Source organism: Lissotriton vulgaris, unplaced genomic scaffold (genome assembly GCF_964263255.1).
Source record: "Lissotriton vulgaris unplaced genomic scaffold, aLisVul1.2 SCAFFOLD_2358, whole genome shotgun sequence".
Lineage (NCBI taxonomy): Eukaryota > Metazoa > Chordata > Amphibia > Caudata > Salamandridae > Lissotriton > Lissotriton vulgaris.
The window spans coordinates 51933-75521 of NW_028252088.1; the positions used below are offsets into that span (position 1 = coordinate 51933).

General features: G+C 50.8%; 1 protein-coding gene across 1 annotated transcript in view; it reads left to right on the top strand.

The window, feature by feature from the left end:
• Positions 1-23589, top strand: part of LOC147662678 (proteasome subunit beta type-9-like) — a gene marked incomplete at its 5' end in the record, with an annotated part of 71797 nt that overhangs the window by 40773 nt on the left and 7435 nt on the right. The window contains one exon of the mRNA XM_086950985.1: positions 12003-12144. Coding sequence (XP_086807111.1) covers positions 12003-12144 — 142 coding nt within the window. The remainder of the gene's footprint in view (positions 1-12002; positions 12145-23589) is intronic.

The window sequence follows — 23589 nt, forward strand, 5'->3', positions numbered from 1 at the left end:
GATGGAAAGTCCTATCCAGTTGTTGCCTATGTTTACAATGTGGGCCAGCGATTTGCGGCTTGTGCGCCACATCATGTATTCCCCATTCAAGTTCAAGTTCAAATGCCTGTCAGAAAAAGGAAGAGCAAATGATGTTATATGAACAAATAGATGGATTAATGAGGATTGATATATCATGAAGGGTCCGTAGGGGACAAGGAGGGAATGAGGTAATATGAATTTTTATGCTCAAATTGTGTCCCCTACCACGTACCCCATCGGCTCCATGTACATACTTCAAGTACATGTAAGTTCCCTCCACTTCTAGCTATGAAGACGCAAATACATTTGCGTCCAACGTTAACATGTCCTCTTTCAGATCCACCATGAATGGATCAATAATTCAGTTTCTAAATATGCCGTGCCACCGTCTTTACATGGTGCACTTTCATGTTTTCATGGCTCTGGCGAAGGCCTGCCATCGAGCCTTTTTCCTGATTTCTGCCTCTGAAAACGCCAGCCCCCACCTGCATCTCTGAACTCTGCCTTCCTTCCTGCCAAGCAGCGCGGGGCCTGGCTCAGTCCGGCCTGCCTGCCAAGATGGTATTTTGCCTTTATGTTATCAGTTCTGCTCCGTGAATCCACATTCCTAGCTAACGAGTAGGATAAACATATCCTGCCTGCAATAGATACAGTCCAGTCTTTCCGTCTCCATGCAAGTGTATTACTGTACCCATTTCCATAGAAAACTCCAGTTACTTAAGGAAATATATGCATCTCCTAGCCTTAGTGACAAGTAACCTCTGTCCCGAGAGCCTTTATGTTATGTTATGTTAATGGGTGACTTATATAGCGCACGGCTACTCCAAGGAGTGTCCCGGCGCTTTCTGACCCATTACTGAAAAAGAAGAAGGATAACAGACATAACAGTATTATTGATTAAAAAGCCACGTTTTCAGGGCCTTTCTAAAGGCAAACAAATTGGAGATGTGGCGGAGACCAACGGGAAGAGAATTCCATAGTCTGGGGGCAAGATGTTTAAAGGAACGTCCACCAATTCTGGCTTTCTTAATGGGAGGCACCATTGCCAAGCCAAGATTTTCCGACCGGAGAGATCTGGTGGGCTTATAAAAGGAAAGCCGTTTCCTAATGTAAGAGGCCCCAGCCAGATGGAGTGCCTTGTGGGCCAGTGTAAGAGCTTTGAATATGATTCGTTTTTTAATCGGAAGCCAGTGCAAGGAGACTAGCAACTCAGAGGCTCTGGCTTGCCGGGGTAGGCCGAAGATGGCTCTAGCCGCAGAGTTTTGTACAACCTGGAGTTTGTGCAAAAGATAATCCGGCAAGCCCAGGTAGAGGATGTTAGAATAGTCAAGCCTGGAACAAATCAGAGCTTGTACTATCAACTTCCTATGGGCAGCGGGGAGCATAGGAAGGAATTTACGAATCATTTTTAGCAGACCAAAACAGGTACCTGTGAGGCCTGCGATCTGCGTTTTCAAAGCAAGGGTGTTATCAATTTTGACTCCCAGGTTTTTTGCAACCGAAGAAGAGGAGGCAGGGGGGGACATGCTCTCTGGCCACCATTCCTGCCAGGGCGGCTCTGCCGGACATCCGAAGAAGAGCACCTCAGATTTATCAGGGTTGCACTTGAGGCTGCTTCGCTGAAACCAGTTGAAGACAGCCCCAAGGCAACCACGGATGCTCTCCCCGTCAAACTCCGTGCCCTTCTTGCAGGTGAAGAGTAGCTGGGTGTCGTCAGCGTATGATATGATCTGGGCACCCATTGACTCCGCCAGCGCCGCCAATGGAGTCATGAAGATGTTAAAAAGGGTCGGGCTCAGCACCGACCCTTTAGTTTCCAGCAACATGTACTCCAAACACAAGATACCAGATATGATTTAGGAACAAGTCGATCTGACCCACCAGATTTCTGTCTCTAATCCTAGCGCTAAATGTCAAGTCCCCTTCACCCTCCAGTCCCACGTCAGTCCCACGTCAGTCACACGTCATGCTGCTGCGCACGCATCTCTGCCATATATTTCTGTTGACACTGCAGGATTCTTCTAGGGATCCACCCACTTGCGTCACTTCTGTGATTGAAATGCTGAAATGTTTTTTCTTCTATGTGACGTTTCTGGCACCCACCTCCGTGTACACCCTTGTGCACGCCTTCTGATTACATATTGTTACGCACATGTTTCTTATCTTGTTTCTTTCAGCTGTTACGCCTTCTGAACCATCACCACTGTAATGATACTATATATACTGTGTACTGTTAATAAATCATTGTACATGTCCATGATTCTTTTCCAGAACCCTCATGGTGCTGGTCATGCTACCTGGTCCGGACCAATTCCATTTTATGGAATAAAACCCCTTAAAACTCAGATGCCACGGACTCTGTGTCTCTTATTTTGATTGAGCTATTTTATTGAACTTTACCGCATAGAAATTAAGTACCAGGTAATTTTATTTACCACAGACCGGGAGCCAATGGAGTGCCTTTAGAGCGGGCCTGGCTGATTGCCTGGCCGGAACGTTCCGCAGCAGCCTGGCTGCCGCGTTCTGCACTTGTTGCAGGATTTTGAACGTTGATTCCGGTGCTCCGAGAAAGAGTGCATTACTGTAGTCCAGGCGTGAGATGATTAGACCTTGGACTAACAGCTTCCGGGAGAGTTCAGGTAAGAGGGGGAGAACCTTACGGGCCGAACGGAGCAGTCCATAACACACGCCAGCGATCTTCTTGGCGTGTGTCCTAAAGGACAGATCAGGCTCCAGCCAGACCCCCAGGCTCTTAATCTCCCTCTTTGGGTCAGGCGGAGTGCCCATACAGTTGGGCCAGCTGCTCGGCGAGAGGGCAAAGCTTGAGTGGCCCAAGATCATCAGCTCAGTTTTTGAGCCGTTCAATTTGAGCGATGACCTGGTCATCCAGTCAAACACCTCTCTTAGGCATGAATGGAGCGTTTCAGGCTGTTTCTCCAGCTGTGTCAGACCCACCACTAGCTGAGTGTCATCCGCATAGCTTATGGTCTTAAAGCCAAACGGAGACACCACACCCTCCAGGGGTGCCATATACACGTTAAATAACGTGGGGCTCAGGGATGAGCCCTGAGGCACCCCACAGTGAAGTGGAAGGGGAGGAGATTTTGCGTTGCCTTCCCAAACCTCGAAGGTGCGCCCCTCCAGAAAAGAGGCCAGCCATTCCAGGGCCGCTCCTGTGACTCCTGTCTCTGCTAGGCGTTGTGTCAACACTCCATGGTTGACAGTATCGAAGGCCGCACTTAGGTCCAGGAGGATCACTGCCACTGACCCCCCTGTATCCAAAGTGCTTCTGGCCTCCTCTACAACTGCTAGCAGAGCCGTGTCGGTTCCATGACCCGGTCGGAATCCCGTCTGGGAGTCTCTCAACCGACCATTCTCCTCGAGAAAGTTGGACAGTTGGCGGTTAACCAGTTTCTCGGCAACCTTACTAATCCCTGGTAGCAAGGAGATAGGCCTGAAATTGGCTAAGTTCTGTGGATCTAAGCCAGGCTTCTTCAGAAGCGCTTTAACGACTGCGCTCTTCCAGTCTGGCGGTACCGTGCCATGAGCGAAGGAGAGATTGACCAAATCGGTCAAAGGCTCTCCTATCGATGGGGCAGCCTGCTTTAAATACCGCATTGGGACTGGGTCTCGAGGCGAGCCACTCTTCAAGCTCCCGAGGACCTTCAGTACTTCGCCTGAGGTTACGGGGCCAAAAGACGTCAATACATTTTCCGACATGCTTAAGTCCTCAGACGGAGTCGGGGTTCCCATCACCGGAGGGAGAGAACTAATAATGGTGTCAATTTTATCTTTGAAGTAAGTGGCCAATTCCAGACATTTTTCCTGTGGTCTGTCGTGGACAAGAATGGGATCCTGTGGTTTAAGAAGCTCCTTCATCACTAGAAAGGCTTCCCTGGATGAGGACGCAGCATGACTCACTCTCTCCCCAAAAAAGGAGGCCTTTGCTGCGCGTATAGCAAGTTTATACGTCCTTAATTCCCTACGGTATTTTTCCCTGCTCTCTGTCTCTGGGTTCTTCCTCCATAGTCTCTCCGCCCGTTTACAGTTCTTTCTCAGGGTTCTAAGCTCTGGGGAGTACCATGGGGCAGACCCCACTCTCTTATCCCTAATAAGCATCTTCTTGAGTGGAAGCACATGGCCCACTGCGTTGGTCAGCCAGTTCCTCATCATAGCGTCTGCAGTCACTGGATCCTGACCTTTCTCAGGCTGGGAGCCCTCCAACCGGGCATTCCAGGCCTCTACCGGGAGCCTTGACCATGCCCTGTCTATTCTAAATTTCCTGGGTGGGAGGGTATCATCTTCCTTTACCTCCCAGTTTGCCATGATCAGTGAATGGTCAGACCAGGGAAGAACGAGAGGGGGCATAGCTAATAAACCCCTCATGTTCGTAAAAAAGGGGTCCAAAAGGTGCCCTTTAACATGTGTGGGCCCGGTGTTTATCAAATTCATCTCCAGGGCGGTCAGCTCGCTCATTAAATTAGTTGCCATTGGGTCAGTTGCCTCATCAAAATGGCAGTTGAGATCTCCCAACAGAATAAAGTTGGACGAAGCTGAGGCCAGGAGAGTGGTAGTTTCCATAAGCGAAGATGTAAACTCCCCCACACTCCCAGGTGGACGATAAACTAGTAGGCTTAACAGCAGATGCAGATAAGGCAGTCGGGGCTATCCTGGCACCCAGGGCCAGAAAAGAGACCTGAATGGTCTTAATTTTGTTAGTAAAAATGGCGGCTAGTTGGGAAACCCACTCTTCTGAGAAGGAGCATGGAGGAGTACAAGAGGAGGGAGACATGAATTCTTTAACAATAGTAAATATTTCTTTGCCTGTGTTCTTGGCCGCTTCTATTCTTCTGGCTCGGAAGGCTTTCTTTTCCAGCAAGATATCACAATGATATTGTTTAATTAGCCCTTTATAAATCTGCTTCCCACTAGTGTCGTACGCGCGACGCCACTCCCTTTCGGCTTTTTTACATAGCCTCCGCTTCTCAGCCAATGCAGCCGAGAACCAAGGTGCAGACATGCGGCCGCTGGGCGCACAGGCGGTTTCAGCGGGAGAATGTTTGTCTAATCTCTCCACGAACCACGACTGGAAGAGATCCAGATCGACCTCAAGATTGCCAGTGAGCTCACAAGGATGACACACAAGAGCTTGAGTGAGCATGTCAGGGGAAATACGAAAAAAGGCACGCGCTGGCTGGGAAAGACGACCCGCGGCGCCAGAAGGCGTTTTATCCAAATGAAAGATCTGAAAAAGTACCAGAAAGTGATCTGACCACAAGACCAGGATCGGGGGGGAAATCCCAATAGGCACAGTGGAAAAAATCTGGTCAAGTGTATGGCCTTTATTGTGGGTTGGGACACAGAGATACGGTAACAGGCCCAAAGGGGATGTAGTATCCAATAACTTGACTGTATCAGCATCCTCCCTACTGTCCATGTGGATATTAAAGTCTCCCAAGAGGAGACACTGTTCAGTCTTTAGACAGATAGTGGAGACCACTGCATGGAGTTCCTCATGAAAAGCACCGATAGGGCCAGGAGGTCTATAAATCAGAAGCCCGGCACAGGAATGACGAGGGGACAGCGAGAGTGAAAACCCCAGGGCCTTACAGCCTCGGATTTCATCAGTAGGAAGGACTGAGCAAGTCACCCGTTTATCCACCACCAGCGCCACGCCACCCCCCTTACCGGTGACTCTGTCCTTCCTAAAGATAACATAGTTGGAGGGGACTGCTAAGGCTATGTCAGGCCCTGAGCAATCGTTCAGCCACGTTTCAGTGAGAAACAGACAGGCTGGTTTGGTATCTGTAAGCAAGGTATGAAGATCTATGGCGTGCTTACTGAGGGATCTAGTATTCAAGAGTAGACAGGTACTAGACAAAGGAGGAATCTTGGGGATACTGACGGGGGTATTCAGCGGGGACCAATTGCAGCCAGGGCAGCACCTTTTGCCCCTATGTCGACATGGAAAAACAACACAACATTTACCTGGCTTACCCCTCAATGACACAAGCTCAGATGATGTGTAAGTCCACATAATGTCGAGAGCGCCTAGAAGCAGCGAAGGAGCAGGAAACCCGGAAAACAGACCCCGCCCGCACCCGTCTGCCTCCGGGACGCTGACGGGCGCAGACGGGCTTTCCTTAGGCGCTCCTTTGGCGCCTCCGCAGCGCGAATATTGCAGCCTCTGAATATATAGCGTTGCAGGCGAGAGAGAGACCGCACCGCTAGTCAGCCGACCAGCAGGGCGTACCTTCCCCCAATATGGCCGCACGTTAGAAAGGCGAACTACAGTTCCCAAAATCCCCTTAGGCTCCCTAGTTGGCCGTGGGGGTGGGAAAGATGCAGGAGAGAGAAGCGCGGCGAGGCGCGACTTCCCAAGGGCGGAGAGGGTACTGGTGCAAAACGTACCAAAGGAAGCAGGAGAGTAAAGGAGTTGCCCGGCTTTCCGCCTCAGGCAACAAGCATGGAAATAGAGGTACACAGAGTAAACACAATCAATACGGTAAAAAAGATAAAATTAGTAAAAACGCTCGGAATCAGCGCTACACACACAGAAGTTTAAAAGTGCTACTGGTCCTCAATAACAATCCTAGGAGCACGACAACACTCGCCTGCGCCGGTCACCACCACCAGCGTAGCGAGAGGGGTCAATGAATCAATCAATCACTGCATTTCTAAAGTGCACTACATACCCATTAGGGTCTCAAGGCGCTGAGGGGGGGGCTGCTCTGATCGAAAAGCCAGGTCTTGAGGAGTTTCCTGAAGGCCAGCAGGACTTGAGTCTGTCGTAGGCTGGTAGGGAGAGCGTTCCAGGTCTTGGCGGCGAGGTAGGAGAAGGATCTGCCGCCAGTGGTGGCTTTCCGGATACGAGGAATTGTGGCGAGGGCGAGGTTGGCTGAGCGGAGGCTTCGGGTGGGGTTGTAGAAGCTGAGTCGGTTGTTGATGTATGATTGTCTGGTGTTGTGTAGTGCTTTGTGTGCGTGGATGAGGAGTTTGAAGGTGATCCTCTTGTTGACGGGGAGCCAGTGCAGGCCTCTCAGGTGGGGTGTGATGTGGCTGCGTTGGGGGACGTCGAGGATCAGTCGTGCTGAGGCGCTCTGGATTCGTTGTAGTCGTCTCAGGAGCTTGGTTGTTGTTCCTGAGTAGAGGGCGTTACCGTAGTCGAGTCTGCTGGTGATGAGGGCCTGAGTGACGTTTTTTCTCGTGTCGGGGGGTATCCATTTGAAGATCCTGTGGAGCATTCGAAGGGTGTTGAAGCAGGACGCTGAGACGGCGTTGACTTGCCTGGTCATGGAGAGGGTGGAGTCGAGGATCACCCCCAGGTTGCGTGCGTGGTCTGTGGGTTCCGGGGCTGTGCCTAGCGATGTGGGCCACCAGGAGTCATCCCAGGCTGATGGGGTGGGTCCGAGGATGAGGACCTCCGTCTTGTCTGAATTCAGCTTCAGTCTGCGGTCCTTCATCCAGTCGGCTACGGCCTTCATTCCTCTGTGGAGGTTGGCTTTTGCGGTGTGGGGGTCTTCGGTGAGGGATATGATCAGCTGGGTATCGTCGGCGTAGGAGATGATGTTGAGGTTATGTTGTCGTGCGATGTGGGCAGGCGGTGCCATGTAGATATTGAACAGCGTTGGGCTGAGGGAGGATCCCTGTGGGACGCCACAGATGATCTCAGTGGTTTTTGAGTGGAAGGGTGGGAGGCGGACGCTCTGGGTTCTGCCGGAGAGGAAGGATGTGGTCCAGGCCAGGGCCTTCTCTTGAATTCCGGCATTATGGAGGCGTGCTGATAGGGTTCGGTGGCAGACTGTGTCAAAGGCTGCTGATAGGTCCAGGAGGATGAGGGCGGCTGTTTCTCCTTTGTCCATAAGGATCCTGATGTCGTCAGTGGCGGCGATGAGGGCGTTCTCGGTGCTGTGGTTGCTGCGGAATCCGGATTGGGAAGGGTCCAGGATGTTGTTGTCATCGAGGTAGCGGGTTAGCTGTTTGTTGTCAATCTTCTCTGTCACTTTTGCCGGGAACGGGAGCAGGGAGATGGGCCGGAAGTTCTTGAGGTCCTTGGGGTCCGCCTTGGGCTTCTTCAAAAGGGCGTTGATCTCAGCGTGCTTCCAGGTTTCCGGGAAGGTTGCTGTCTCGAAGGAACTGTTGATTGTTTTCCGGAGGTGGGGTGCGATGGTTGTGCTGGCTTTGTTGAAGGCGTGGTGAGGGCAGGGGTCAGATGGGGATCTGGAGTGGATGGAGTTCATAGTTTTGATGGTGTCTTCGTCGCTGACGTGGGACCAGGCGGTCAGGCGGCTGGTGCGGGTGGTGATCGCAGGGGTGGTGGACTCGGTGGTGGGTGCGGGGGTGTCGGAGTTGAAGCTGTCGTGGATGTCGGCGATCTTGTGGTGAAAGAAGGTGGCCAGGGAGTCGCATAGGTCTTGCGATGGTGGGATGTCGTTGGTGTTGGAGCTGGGGTTGGAGAATTCTTTCACGATGCTGAAGAGCTCTTTGGTGTTGTGTACGTTGTTGTCTAGCCGTCTTTGAAGGCGGTCCTCTTGGCGGTCCTGATGAGTTGGTGGTGTCTGCGGGTGGCGCTTTTGTGGGCTGTGTGGCTGTCTGGTGTTCGGTCGTGGAGCCATTTCTTCTCCAGCTTCTGACAGGTGTGCTTGGAGATCCGGGTGTCTTCGGTGAACCAGGCGGCTTTCTTGTTGGTGTGGTTGGTTGTGGAGGTCATGAGAGGGGCGAGGGTGTCGGCGCAGTCGTTGATCCACGGTTTGAGGTTGGTCACGGCGGTGTCTGGGTCGGTGGGGTCGGCCGGTGGTCTCAGGGCGAGGGTGGTAGTCACTTGATCCTTGGTGACCTTGCCCCAGCAGTGGTGTGGTAGCTGTTGGGTGTGGTGGTGTGTGGCGGGTTTCCTGAAGGAGAAGTGGACGCATCTGTGGTCGGTCCAGTGGGGTTTGGTGGTGTGCTTGAAGGAGACGTGGGGGCTTGTGGAGAAGATGGGGTCCAGCGTGTGTCCAGCGGCGTGGGTGTGTGTCGTTACGAGCTGTTTGAGTCCGAGGTTGGCGAGGTTGTCGATCAGGGCGGTGGAGTTGGCATCGTTGTTGTTCTCGAGGTGGAAGTTCAGGTCCCCGAGGAGGATGTAGTCCGTGGAGGCGAGGGCGTGGGTACTGACGAGGTCGGCGATGGTGTCGCAGAACTGTGGTGGTGGTCCGGGTGGTCTGTAGACGAGTGTTCCTCTGAGGGTGGTGTTGGGGTCGGTGTGGATCTGGAAGTGCATGTGCTCGGCAGTGGTGAGGGTGTCGTCGGTGTTGGTCGAGACTCTGAGGGTGTCCTTGTGGATAATGGCGATTCCCCCTCCAATTCCATTGGTGCGGTCTCTGCGGGAGATCTTGTAGCCGTGTGGGATGGCTATGGCGATGTCTGGTGCTGAGGTGATGTTCAGCCAGGTCTCCGTCAGGAAGGCGACGTCGGGAGCAGTGGAGTCTAGGAGGTCCCAGAGTTCGATGACGTGCTTGCGGGCGGAGCGGGTGTTGAGGAGGATGCAGCGGAGGTGGTTGGGTTCTCTGGCTGGTGGTTTGGATGGCTGGATGCTGGTGAATCTGCAGTTCCGGCAGGCGAAGGGCCCTTGGGTGCGCTTCGGGGTTGCCCGGTAGCAGGGGTGGTCTTGTCCGGTGTTGAGTGCGTGGAGGGTGCTGGAGTCGTAGTGCAGTCTGGATTTGCAGGGGCCGCGGGGTTCAGGGGTTCTGGCGCTGGGCGCGGCCCAGGCGCGGACGGGCGCAGACGGGCTTGCCTGTGGCGCACCTTCGGCACGCAGCGGCGCGCCCGCTGCGTGGCCTCCATAAGAGGGGGTGTGGGAGGGCGGGGCAGCCAAATATGGTGGTTGCTAGCCAACCAATATTTTAGTTTTTGCTTAGTTTCAGTTTTATGGGCTAGATGTAGGTAATTCCCATTTACAGACTCTTAAATACCGAATTTTACCGAATCGGTATTTAAGAGTCTGTAAATGGGAAGGGGGCAGATTTAGATAATTCCGAATTTAGGAATACCGAATCTGTAAGATTCGGTATTTACTGATTCGGTAAATACCGAATCGGTATTGCCCATTGATTCCTATGGGCCTTGAAGCCCATAGGAATCAATGGGAAATACTGATTCAGTATTTACCGAATCGGTAAATACCGAATCCTGCAAGGGTGCAGGGGGTGTCACTTTGACACCCTCTAGCACCCCAAGTACAGGCTTGTGTGACATGTGGCACACATACATGCCCTAAGGGCATGTCTGTGTGTCACATGGCACAGGTGTGCATGCACAGATGTGCATGCACACCTGAATTCGGTATTTTACCACACAATAGGATTGTGTGGTAAAATACCGACTCTTAAGGGCCTGTGGCACTCATAGGAGTGTCAGCTACATATGGATTTACCGATTCGGTAAATATACCGATTCGGTATTTTACCGAATCGGTATATTTACCGAATCGGTAAAATTACCGATTCGGTAGGCCCCCTACATCTGAAAAGCCTAATACCGGTCGGAAACGGCCGAATTCGGCAGTTTCCGACCGGTATTAGGGCTCCTACATCTGGCCCTTTGTTTGCAATAAAGAAAAAAATAGAAAAAGGTGCATGTGAGTGTGGGGGGTAAAGGGGAGGAAGGTGCGTGTTAAATGGAATGCAGAACATTTTATCTTTTGATGGGAAACATGTGTAAAGCATCACAGGAGGACGTCAAGCTGTGCCGAGAGCTCAGTGTGTGGTTTTAGGAATTAGGGCACACCCAGGACCAGGGGCGCGAGTAAAGAGGTGTGCAGACTTGAAAAGGGTCTTAATACTCCGCAGAAGAACAGTCTGCTTCGGCAGGGGGTTGGGAAGGTCTGACGGAGTGCCAGTACTGCCAGCACTAACCACACTCTCCATCATCACAAACCGCTCGTGCTTCTAGGGTGCCGCCCACACATGAAGAGGGGTCGTACACCAGCTCGACTTATCAGGCCTGTTTGAAGCGCGGACTGGCAAACACTATAAACCAATGTCTCCAAGTGAAACCTATCCACATGTTGAGCTGTAATACTTCTTTGTGGGCATTTGTCTGACCGCAATAAGATGCTGAATTTTCTCTGGTCCTTGGTCCCAGAGTACCAAGTGAGGGGGTAATTGAAAATAAGTGCAGTTCGCATGGTAAAAGATAAAGCACGGCAGTCGCCGTGTCAACAACAAAGACCAGATGAGAACTGCAAAACTGAAAAGTGAAGTCAGATTTATGCATCACATTACACTGTGTTTGCTGGCAAAGCTGCTCGCTCTCTCCCGCAGCCTCCATGCATGCTCTCTGCTGCCCAGGTGGGAGCGAGCTTGAGGCAAACAAAAAAGAAAATTGTGCCACAACAGAACATAAATAAAAGAAGCACTTGCAATGCAATAGGACTCGCACTTACGCGAGACCTATTGCATTGCATCACAGACAACGGGAGGGGGCGTACTGTGTAACACTCAAAGTAAAGGGGCCAGTAGCCATGGGAGGTTACAAATGACGACATGGATATAATGAGGGACTAACAAGCCTCATAATCAATCAGACGACAGCATTTACAAAAGACAATAACTCAAGCCAATTAAAAAGATGGGTGGAGAGTGGGTGGAGCTTCCACTCCATAGTCCATTACTGCATGCCTCGCAAAGCGAGCAGCGCATGCGCGCTGCCGCTATAGGCTCGACCTAAAAAGAGGAATGTCTAATGCCTTGTCTTTATAAAAAAAAAGTGTCTGCATGAGTTGGGAACCCCCTTTTAGTTCACATGTGCAGTGTGATAGAAATAATGCCCTGTAAAACTTGGTTCTAGAGAGCGGATGTACGTGTGATATCCATGGTTTCCTGGGAGTTAAAGGGGGCAACTGCAGAACTTTTACTGGAAGATGAACGTGTGTTTACTTGTGCTCTGTGGTGCACTTGCTTGAGCTTATTTTACCAGCTCTGACATGTCTGTGTTTCCTTGCCAAGGTGTACGGGACTCTCGGAGGAATGCTCATCCGCCAGCCCTTCTCCATTGGAGGATCTGGGAGCACATACATTTATGGCTATGTAGACTCCACCTTCAAGCCGAGGATGTCCAGAGAAGAGTGTGTTCAGTTTGCAACTAACGGTAAACGTTATGCACCTCTACATTTTACCTAAATGTAATCCACAGAGTGTTGGTGAGTGACAGGTGGAATGTATACAGGTGATATATAGTTCAGCTTCCTTTCTGATGCTTCGTCCATCATGCTGCTATCTCCTTCTGAGTGGGTCTTGGTAAGTGATCCTCCTGTTGCAAATGTTGTGAGGTTGTATCACTACTCCAATCTAGGGCAGTGCATGTTCAAGAGTCCCATCTCCTAAGTATCATCCTGAACCATGGAGTCTGTGCTCATCGGTGGGTGGATACATGTTTGTGGCAGGTGATGACCCTCCATCTCCATGTCCACCTGCAGCTTGTTAAAGTTAGATGATTTGATTTTCAATCAATCAATCAATCAGGGATTTGTGAAGCGCGCTACTCACCAGTGAGGGCCTCAAGATGCCTGGGGGTTGGGAGAGGGCAGAGGGGGGGAGGAGGTCATGCAGCTCCGATTTAGCCGTAGAGCCTGGTCTTGAGGTTCTTCCTGAAAGTGTGCCGAGTGAGGGAACATCTGATGTTGAGTGGGAGTTTGTTCCAGGTCTTTGCTGCTCTGGCTCTGCATATGCGCTGGGTTTCGGCGAGGGCGGGTTTGACGGAGTGGAGGTTTCTTTTGGGTACGTGGAAGGAGACTCTTTTGTTGAGGTATTGGGGTCTGATGTTGTGGATTTGTTGGCGGGAGTGGGTACCTTGAAGGTTATTCTCTTCTCAACGGGGAGCCAGTAGAGGTGTCGTAGGTGCTGGTTGATGTGTTCATGTCGTGGGATGCTGAGGATGAGCCTGCCGGCGGTGTTCTGGATGGTCTGTTGTTTACAGAATAAGGATTTGTTGATTCCGGCATAGAGAGCATTTCTGTAGCTCAGTCTGCTGTTAATGAGTGCGTGGGTGATGGTCTTTCTTGATTCGTGGGGGATCCACTTGAAGGTCTTGCGAAGGATGCAGATGGTGTTGTAGCACAAGGAGGAGATGGCATCTATCTGTTCGGGTCATGGTGAGGGAGGAGTCTAGTATGATTAAGCTTTCCTGTTTTCAATTTCTATTTTTTGTAAATTCTGGTGGAGTTTTTTGTGTTTTACAGTGATTTCAATACCTTAAAAAAACTGTGGTTATCAGTGAAGACACATTTTTGCGCCATTGAAAACAACAGAAACTGTTTTTCCAGTGTTTATGGAATGTTTTGTTTTTATTATTGCTTGCTTTCTGCACTGCTAGTGCATGGTCTATAGGTATATATAACAGTTGCCATGTTAAGACAAACCCTGTTGGTTGGCAGCAGTGCTAGCCTTGATGAGAACAGTGACAGCCGGGCAAGACTTCTAATGAAGATTTAGGCATCTGATTTCAAATGTGTTATTGGATGGAAGCAGCTGCTGAAGTCCTGCGATGAGGGAGAAATATGTAGGTGAATTTGCCAGCATTATCCCTTGATGGAATATCAGTGAACTGTTCAAAAGGACAAGGTAGTAGATTGTGTTGCCTCCACATTTTAGACGCCCTCTTTGAACACCTGTCTGCTGGGAGGTGTAGCCACTGCTACAGCGCTGACTGGGTGCCATGAAACACATCGCATCAACCCGGGACTGCCGTGATGCACTCTCAGCTTCGTTTTGTACTGCTTTGGCTCTCTCAAGTGGCCAAGCAGTGAGACAATTGTGAAAAATCAATGCAGCGAGGTTTAAACTGAGTCAGCTGATTGTCAGACAGTAGGGTATTGTTGGGCACAATCGGTTTTAACCGATTCCCGGACAGCCTAAGTATGATGCGAGGTTGCAGGCATGGTCCGTGGGAGTAGGGGTACCAGGTGTTCTCCCATACTGAGGGGGTGGGTCTGAAGATGAGGACTTCTGTCTTCTCCGGGTTAAGCTTTCAGACAGCTGCTGCTCATCCAGGATGCAACGTCTTTCATTCCTTCCTGGAAGCTGAGTCTGATGATGTTGGGTTGTCTTGTGAGGGAGAGCTGGGTGACGGCGGCATAGGATACTATGCTGAGTCCATGTTTTCTGACAATGGGGGTGAGGGGGTCATGTAGATGTTGAAGAGAGTGGGGATGAGCGACGATCCTTGGGGTACTTCGCAGTTGATTTCTGTGGGTTTGGAGAGGAAGGGAATCTGATTCTTTGAGTTCAGCTGGTGAGGAAAGAGCGGATCCAGTCGAGGACAGTTTTCTGTATACCGGTGGTGTGGAGTCTGGCGGTGAGAGTGCAGTGGGAGACGGTGTTGAAATGCTGCAGAGAGGTCAAGTAAGATAAGGGCCGCTTTGTGGCCCTGGTCGAGGAGGGTGCGGATGTCATGTGTGGCGGCGGGGAGGGTGGTCTCGGTGCTGTGGTTACTGCGGAATCCGGATTAGGAAGAGTCGAGGATGGAGTTTGTGAGTTGTCTGTTGACGATCTTCTCGGTGACTTTAGCCGCAAAGGGGAGGAAAGAGATGGGTCTGTAGTTTTTGAGGTTCGATGGGTCTGCGGAGGGTTTCTTGAGAAGGGGCTTGACTTCCGTGCATTTCCAGTTGTTGGTGAAAGTGCCGGATTTGAAGGAGGCGTCGATGGTGCATCGTAGCTTGGGAGCAATGGCGGTGGCGGCTCTGTGGAAGAGGTGTGGCGGGCAGGGGTTGATTGGGGGCTCCTGAGTGAACGCTCTTCATGGTCAGGGCGGTGGTGATCGGGGTCCAGGTTGAGACGGTAGGCTGGCCAGCATTGATGGGGGTAGGCGTGGTTTCAGCGTCCGGTGTCTGTTTGTTGAAATTCTCGTAGAGGGACTTGATCTTGAGGTGGAAGTAGGATCCGAGTTTGTTGCAGAGGTCCTGGAAAGGTGTGACCTGAGAGGCTTCGCTAGGGGGTTTGGTGAATTCCTGGATGACGCTGAAGAGTACCTTCGAGATGCTGGAGTTGGCAAGCATTTTGTGCTGGATGAAGGTCTGTTTGGTGGATCTAATGTGTTGGTGGTATTCTGTCATGGCGTTCTTGTAGGTGGTCCGAGCTTCTGAGGTTTTGGTGATTCCCCATACTTTCTTGAGACATCTGCAGATGTGTCTGGATTCTCGGAGGTCGGTGGTGAACCAGGTGGCTTTCAAGGGGTGCTGTCTGTCTAGGTACGGAGGGTGCGAGCTTGTCTTGTCTGTTCTGGAGTTCGTTGGCTGCAGAGTTCCTATTGGTAGTGGTGGGAGGGGAATCGTGGTTGAGGATGGGGTTGAGGTGATCCTCTGTGACCTTGCTCCAATTCCTTCATTGAGGGCTTGGTGTACGTTTGTGAGCGGTGGGTTTTTTGAAGGAGACGAGTACGCAGTGGTGGTCCGTCCAATGGGGCTGGGTGGTGTTGCTGAAACAAATGTTGTTTACTCCTGCGAAGATGAGGTCGAGGGTGTGTCCTGCCTTGTAAAAAAAAAGTGTAATCCGTATTTGAAAAACTGCTTACGGTTCTCAAGGCGCTGGAAATTTTAAGTGAGCTATTGCCCAGAGTTACATGGTGCTGAGGTGAGCTGCCGTCGGAGCCGGGGATCGAACCTCTCCACTGTGGGTGTTTTAGTGCGATGTTGTCCAGGAGGGCTGTGTAGTTGGGGCCCCTGAGACTGTTGAGGTGAAAGTTCATATCTCTGAGCAGTATGTAGTCCAAGGAGGCGATGGCGTGGGGCGCAATGAAATCCGTGATGGTTGTGGTGAACGGTGATCATGGTCCGGGGAGGTCTGTAGGCGAGGGTGCCACGTAGGGTAGTTCTGGGGCTTGTCTGAGTCGTTTGTACTGGAAGTGGTGAGTAGGAGGGAGTTCTTGTGAGCGATGGCGAGTCCTCCTCCTGGGCGGTTGGGGCGGTCCTTCCTATGGATCTTGTATCCGTCAGGGATGGTGGTTGCGATGGTGGGGGCGGAGGTAGAGTTGGTCCAGGTTTCCGTGAGGAAGGCGACGTCTGTAGAGATGGTGACGAGGAGTCCCAGATCTCTATTGCGTGTCGGTGCAGGGAGCTCAGATTGAGCAGGATGCACCTGAGGGGCTTGGGGGCATGGTGTCAGGAGGATGGACGGTGGCCATGGGGGTGAGGAGGTTGGAGAAGGTTTGGTGGGAGTGTCGGCAGGAAAACTGGCCGTGAGCGGTGTCTGGCATCGACAGCTGGCAGTTGTTGTTTCCTCCGGGGTTGAGTGCGTGGAGGGCGACTGTGTCGTAGCAGTGGGGAGTTGAAGATCCAGGGTCCCTGGCAGCGGACGATCGCAGACGGGCTTGCCTTTGGCACACCTGCTGCTCACGGCTACCATTAAATATGGAACGGGTGAGGGAACGCAGCTGGGAGGCAGGAGCGGGAACCGGCAAGGGGGGAGGGGGCAGCAGCAGTAGAAAAGGGAGCAAAAATGGAAACGGAAAAAAGCAGCAACAAAAGAAAACAATACAAAAAGCCACAATAACAAAAAGGAAAACCAGAAGGCACAAATAGACAAAAACAAAACAGAGAAAAAATGGACAAACAGAACAGCAGAGGGCAGGCTGAATGGACCAGCAGAAGAGCAAGGCTCTCCCACTAGACAATCAGGGATGAGGCACAGGCAGGAGCCTGCGGGTAGAGGAGGGCCTCGAACACCTGCCAGTGAATGTAGAGGTTCTGGGGCAGCGGCTCAACGAGACCTGCGCGAGGGGAAAGCAGAGTTCACTGAACAGGAGGTCAGAGGTCCTGGGCGTCCTAGAGGTGCCTAGAGTACACACTGTCTGTCCCTTGTGGATGCCTCCTTTAACCCACAGGTTTTGAGATAACCAACTGATGGGCCAGAAGCACCTGTTGTCTGTTAGGTATTTAGTTTCTGGAGGTGTAAAGAAGTAGATGCCCCTTGTAAGTGAACACTTGGCCCCTATAGACAAAACCGAGGACAGTGTGCAGACAGTATTCCAAACCGGTTTCTGTGAAGCATGGAGGCATTCCTACCATTGCTGAAGAACCAATCTGTTGGTGCTGGGCCTAGACGAGACAGCAATTGTGGTGCCAGCCACACTGGTGAAAGTAACAAAGGACCAGGAGGACATGAAGGTACCTGAACCAACATCACTGACCACTTGGAGGCAAACAGATGCCCTGTGCTATCCCCTGTTTAACTGAAGGAAGTGCAGTAAAGGTCCACTGTGGAAACTGTGCAGCTTTCCCTTCATTAGCTACAGGAGACTCAATGCTAAGGTCAAACTGGTGCAGATGACAAGAGACCTCTGTCAAGGCTTGCAACTGTGTTCTGCTGAGTTTGATTATGTATATCAAAGTGGAAACCTTGTTCATGAAAAAAAGGTATGAGGATGAGATTCTGGTCTTGCTAGACTCCTGGTGGCAAAGGTGCCAGCCTGAAGTCCCGGAAACTGATGTGGAGTCCGGACTCTGCTGGCACCAACCCCTGCTAACGCACCCACCATGTATATATGTACATCAGCCTGACCTGCTGCCATCAACGTTTGATGATGTTCAGAGTGGTCCTAAGCATTCCTTTGTTGTTCAAGGTTTCCCTATTGGCTAACCTTCAACAAAGCTTGCTCTTGCACTCCTTGTCTTAATGAACAAATCATTAGTAGGGGCGGCCATGGGAGAGGTGAGTAGGTTCCCAAAATTGAAGCACTGGATAGTGAAGCTATGCCATAAAAATGGCCTGCTTGAGGCTGGAAAGGGGACGATCTGCATGGCCACTCTCTTCAAAGGGAGAGGGAGTGTCTACCTTGAGGACCAACCCAACCCCCTCTTGGTCTAAATTGTCAATTGAGGTTGAAAGAAGGTAAGACTCAGAAATATATGTGAAATAGAGTGGAGAGCAGGTGGACACAAGAAGCAGAGATCAGGGTTAGGTTGCTAAGCGAGCACTAGTCAACCTTATTGTATCAGAAGGATGTCTTCAGATAAAGCATGAGGTGAAAGCTCATGGTCCTGAGGTTCACCACTAGGAACCAAAGAACCTTGGTGAAGCATCAATGGACAGAAGGCAGGCCAAACATGAGGCATGGACATTTAGTGGTCTTTGATGAATAGGGGCCTTGAGGAAGATCTGTGACAGTACCCCAGAATAAGCAAATCTTGTGCGTCCGGGAAACAACCTTTACAACGCAACTTTTACAACGCACTACCATTACAACAACATTTTTACAACGCAAGATCCATTACAACGCATGTCATTACAACGCAGTCATTACAACGCATACCATTACAACGCATACCATCACAATGCATGTCATTACAACACAGTCATTACAATGCATACCATTACAACGCATACCATCACAACGCATGGTACCCTTACACTATCCAAAACTTACCCTACTGTTGCACCCCCTGGAGTTAGAATAGTGATTTTTCCCTCTACACTATCCAAAACTTACCCTACTGTTGCAACCCCTGGAGTTAGAATAGTAATTGTTACCCCTACACTATCTAACACTTACCCTACTGTTGCACCCCCTGGAGTTAGAATAGTAATTTTTACCCCTATACTATCCAATACTTACCACACATGCAATGTAATGGTATGCGTTGTAAAGGTAGTATGCGCTGTAATGGAATGCGTTGTAATGGTAGTTTTAGGGAATTTGTTGTAATGGCATGCGTTGTAATGGAATGCGTTGTATAGGATGTTGGGTTGTACAAAATGCGTTGTAAATGCATGCGTTGTAAAAGTATGCGTTGTAACGTCATACATCCGTGCGTCCCTTGCATGCAGAACTCAAGATCAACCAACCCGTGCTAAGGAGCGCTGTGATATGTTTATTTCTCTGTGAGTTTGCCCCTGTTCTTCCCACTGTCACTCAAGTTCAAGTTCAAGTTCAGTAATTTGTATAGCGCACTACTCACCCAGAGGGTCTCAAGGCGCTTGAGTGAGGGTGGGTGCATTATTTATCGAATAGCCAGCTTTTTAACTGCTTTCTGAAGGAGAGGTGGTTCTGTGAGAGGCGGAGGTGAGTGGGGAGAGAATTCCAGGTTTTGGCCGCTAGGTAGGAGAAAGATCTTCCTCCCATGGTGGATCTATTGATGTGCGGGATTGTGGCGAGGGCTTGATTGGATGAACGTAGTTGGCGGGTGGGTGTGTAGAAGGATAGTCGTTTGTTGAGGTATTCGGGTCCGAGGTCGTAGAGGGCCTTGTGTGCGTGGGTGAGGAGACGGAACGTTATTCTCTTGTTGACGGGAAGCCAGTGGAGATCTTTCAGATGACCGTAAATGTGAGCTTGACGGGGGATGTCCAGTATGAGTCTGGCTGATGCGTTTTGGATGCGTTGGAGTTTTTTCTGTAGTTTGGTTGTGGTTCCGGCGTAGAGGGTGTTTCCATAATCCAGTCGGCTAGTGACTAGTGCGTGGGTGACTGTCTTTCTTGTTTCGATGGGGATCCAGCGGTAGATTTTTTTGAGCATGCGTAGGATGTTGAAGCATGATGATGAGACGGCGTTGACTTGTCTGGTCATCGATAGGGAGGAGTCTAGGATGAAGCCCAGGTTACGTGCGTGATCTGTAGGTATGGGTGCTGTGCCCAGGGCCGGTGGCCACCATGAGTCGTCCCATGCTGAGGGGGATGATCCTAAGATGAGGACTTCCGTTTTGTCCGAGTTTAGTTTTAAACGGCTGTTCTTCATCCATTCGGCTACTACTTTCATTCCTTCGTGTAGATTGGTTTTGGCGGTGTTTGGGTCTTTGGTGAGGGAGAGGATCAGCTGGGTGTCGTCAGCGTAGGAGATGATGTTGAGGTTGTGTTGTCGTGCGATGGATGCTAGGGGACTCATGTACACGTTGAAGAGGGTGGGACTGAGTGATGATCCTTGTGGTACGCCGCAGATGACTTCGGTTGCCTCTGATTTGAATGGGGGGAGGCGGACTCTCTGGGTTCTTCCGGCGAGGAACGAGATGATCCAGTCCAACGCTTTTCCTTGTATTCCGATGTTGCTGAGGCGTTGTATGAGGGTGTTATGACAGACTGTGTCGAAGGCGGCGGAGAGGTCAAGTAGGATGAGGGCAACTGTTTCTCCGTTGTCCAGTAGCTTTCGGATGTCATCTGTAGCAGCAATGAGGGCGGTTTCGGTGCTGTGTTTGGCTCGGAAGCCGGACTGTGAGGGGTCAAGTGAATTGTTGAATTCAAGGAAGGCGGCGAGCTGACTATTGACGGCTTTCTCGATGACTTTGGCCGGGAAGGGGAGGAGTGAGATGGGGCGGTAGTTTTTAAGTTCAGAGGGGTCCGCTGTGGGTTTCTTCAGAAGGGTGCTGAGTTCAGCATGTTTCCAGCTTTCTGGGAAGGTGGCAGAGTTGAAGGAGCAGTTGATGACATCGCAAAGATGGGGTGCGATGATATTGTCTGCTTTGTTGAAAATGTGGTGGGGATATGGGTCGGTTGGCGATCCTGAGTGGATGGAGTTCATCAGGTTCCAGGCGCAAAGGATGTGAGAGTGCTGTTTTGGTTCGGAGGTGGGTGGAGTGGGTTGTTCTTCGGACAGGTTTCCAAAGCTGTTATGAATGTCGGCGATTTTGTTGTAGAAGAAAGCGGATAGGGAGTCGCAGAGGTCTTGGGAGGGAGTGATGTCGTTGGTGCCGGCGGTGGGGTTGGTAAATTTTCTGACGATGTTGAATAATTCTTTGCTGTTGTGTGTGTTGTTGTCGAGTCGATCGTTGAATGCTGATTTCTTGGTGGATCGGATTAGTTGGTGGTATTTGCGGGTGGCGTCCTTGAAGGTGGTCAGGTTGTTAGTGGTTGGGTTTTTTCTCCAGGTTTTCTCGAGGGTACGACATAATTTCTTGGATTTCTTAAGGTCATCGTTGAACCACGGGGCCTTTTTGCTACCTTGTTTGATCTGGTGGTTTTTCAAGGGTGCTAATTTGTCAGCGCTGTGGGTGATCCATTGTGTGAATTTGGTGGCATCTTGGTTTGGGTCCGATGATATGGCGGGGGGGTTTTGGTTAAGCGATGTGAGGAGTTGGTCGGTAGTGATTTTGTTCCAGTTTCTTCGAGGAATGGGTTGTGATGGGATGTGGGTCGTGGTCTTTTTGTAGCTGAAGTGAACGCAGCTGTGGTCCGTCCAATGGAGAGCCGTGGTGTGGTCGAAGGAGATGTGTTTGCTGGAGGTGAAGATAGTGTCAAGCGTGTGTCCGGCAAGGTGGGTGGGGGTGTCAACAAGTTGTTTGAGTCCGAGATTGGCCAGGTTGTCCAGAAGGGTGGTGGTGTTGTTGTCGTTATTCTTTTCAAGGTGGAAGTTGAGGTCTCCCAGTAGAATGTAGTTCTCGGAGGTGAGGGCATGTGGGCTGATGAAGTCAGTGATGTCTTCATTAAATTGTGTGCGGGTTCCTGGTGGTCTGTAGATGAGGTTGCCTCTAAGTGTGGTCCTGGGGTCGGTGTGGATCTGGAAGTGAAGGTGTTCGGCGGTCGCGAGGTTATCGTCGGAGCTGGTCGTGATTCGGATGGTGTTCTTATGGGCGATGGCGATGCCTCCTCCTGTTTGGTTGGTGCGGTCTTTTCGGACGATCTTGTAAGTGTCCGGGATGGCTATGGCGATGTCGGGCGCTGATGATGCGTTCATCCAGGTTTCTGTAAGGAAGGCGACGTCTGGTGATGTGGTGTCGAGTAGGTCCCAGAGTTCAGTGGCGTGTTTGTGGACCGAGCGGGTGTTCAGCAGGATGCACTTCAGGTGGGTAGGGTCGGAGCTGTGTTTGGAGTTCGTGGATTTGGTCTGGGTCCTGACGCAGGTGAATTTGCATGAGTGGCAGGCGAAGGGTCCATGGGTGTGTCCAGGGAGAGCCTTGTAGCATTGTGGTTTGCGACCGGGGTTAAGGGCAATGAGGGCAGCGGTATCGTATGTAATGCGGGAGGAGTGGGTTTTGCGAGGACCAGGGGGTATGGTGCTGGGCGCGGTCCAGGCATGGACGGGCGTAGACGGGCTTACCTTTGGCACACCTTTGGCGCGCATAGGGCGCGACCACTGTGCGTGAGCGCTGCGCGCGAATGCATCTGTCATATGTGGATAGTGGAAGGGGAGGGGCGAGGGAGGGTCAGCTGGGAGGCGGGAGCGGGGCGGAGACCCGGGCAGGGAGGCACACAACAACAACAACAAAAACAAAATGGCAGGCAGCCTAAAACGCAATACTAAGCAAATGCGAGGCAAATGGCAGTGGCAGCGGTAAAGTCAGGCACACCTTCAAATAAACAGGCAGGCAAATGGGCAGCGCACTTTGATAATCTAGCGCTACGATGTCACAAAGATTAAAAAAAATAAGACAAGCAGTCACGTTAGTCTAGCGCTACGATGTTACACTGAATCGAATGAGAGGCAAATAAGGCAGTCTCGCGCTACGATAATCCTGTGAATGAGATGAAAGGCAGTCTAGCGCAAGTGAGTCCAGCAATTCTAAAGTGCAAATCAATTTCAACAAGAGCCGCTGCGATGCGCTGATAAGGCAGTCTAGTGCTACGATAATCCTGTGAATGAGATGAAAGGCAGTCTAGCGCAAGTGAGTTCAGCAATTCTAAAGTGCAAATCAATTTCAACAAGAGCCGCAGCGATGTGCTACGATACCAGGCTGCAAGGCAGGCAGGGCGGGGAGCATCGTGGGGAGCGACAATGGGGTGTGGAAATGAGAGACATCAGATGGGAGTGTCACTAGGTCATGTAAATGCAACCTTGTTCATACGCAGCGTGTATGTATGGATGGATGTATGTGCTGGTTGGGACTTGTATAGGGCGTTACTGGGTGTTCATGGAGCATGCTAGATTAGGATTGTATGCATAAGGAAGAAGCTTTTCTTTAAGAGGGCCAAGGAAGCAGCATGTTCTTATTAACCACATGGCTGCTAGGCGTTTTCCCGTCCTGCGCTAAAAAATGTAAAACACCATAAATCATGACGAGCTGGCCTTGTCATCCGCGCACGGCAAGTAAGCGCCATGACGAGCCCAGCTCGTCATTAGCTTCGAAGGGGCTAAAAGTGTATTGGGGACCCCTTAAAAACATCGATTTGTACCTTTTCAATGCCTTACTGACAGAGAAATAAATCTTGGAATGCTTATTTTGTTTAACCTGTATTCAAAAACTGAAAAGACCTCTCTTTTGAAACCAGTAGACCTTGTCACTCTCTTTACTCCCATTCTAATTCCTCCTGACACAACCTTGAACCCTGTTGGCCAGAAATCTTGACCTCCCGCTTTGGTATTGGGGGAGAGGAGTAAAATGGTTTATCTTGCATCTAAATGAATCATTTCAAGCTGTGAAGATTAACAACAGATCCTTTTGGGATCCCAGACGGTTGAGTACTTGCACTCATCCATTTGAACCTGTATTTCGACCATTAGTAGGATTTCTTCAATACATTTCCTGTGCCCACTCTCCTACCTAATCCCAGTTGTATGTAAAAATCAATCACTGCTCATACATACTCACATTAGGAAGAATGAACACCTAGAAGACACAAAGGGTGTCCTGTCGAAAGCCCAGGATGAATCTCAGTAAGAGAGAGTTTATCGTTATCT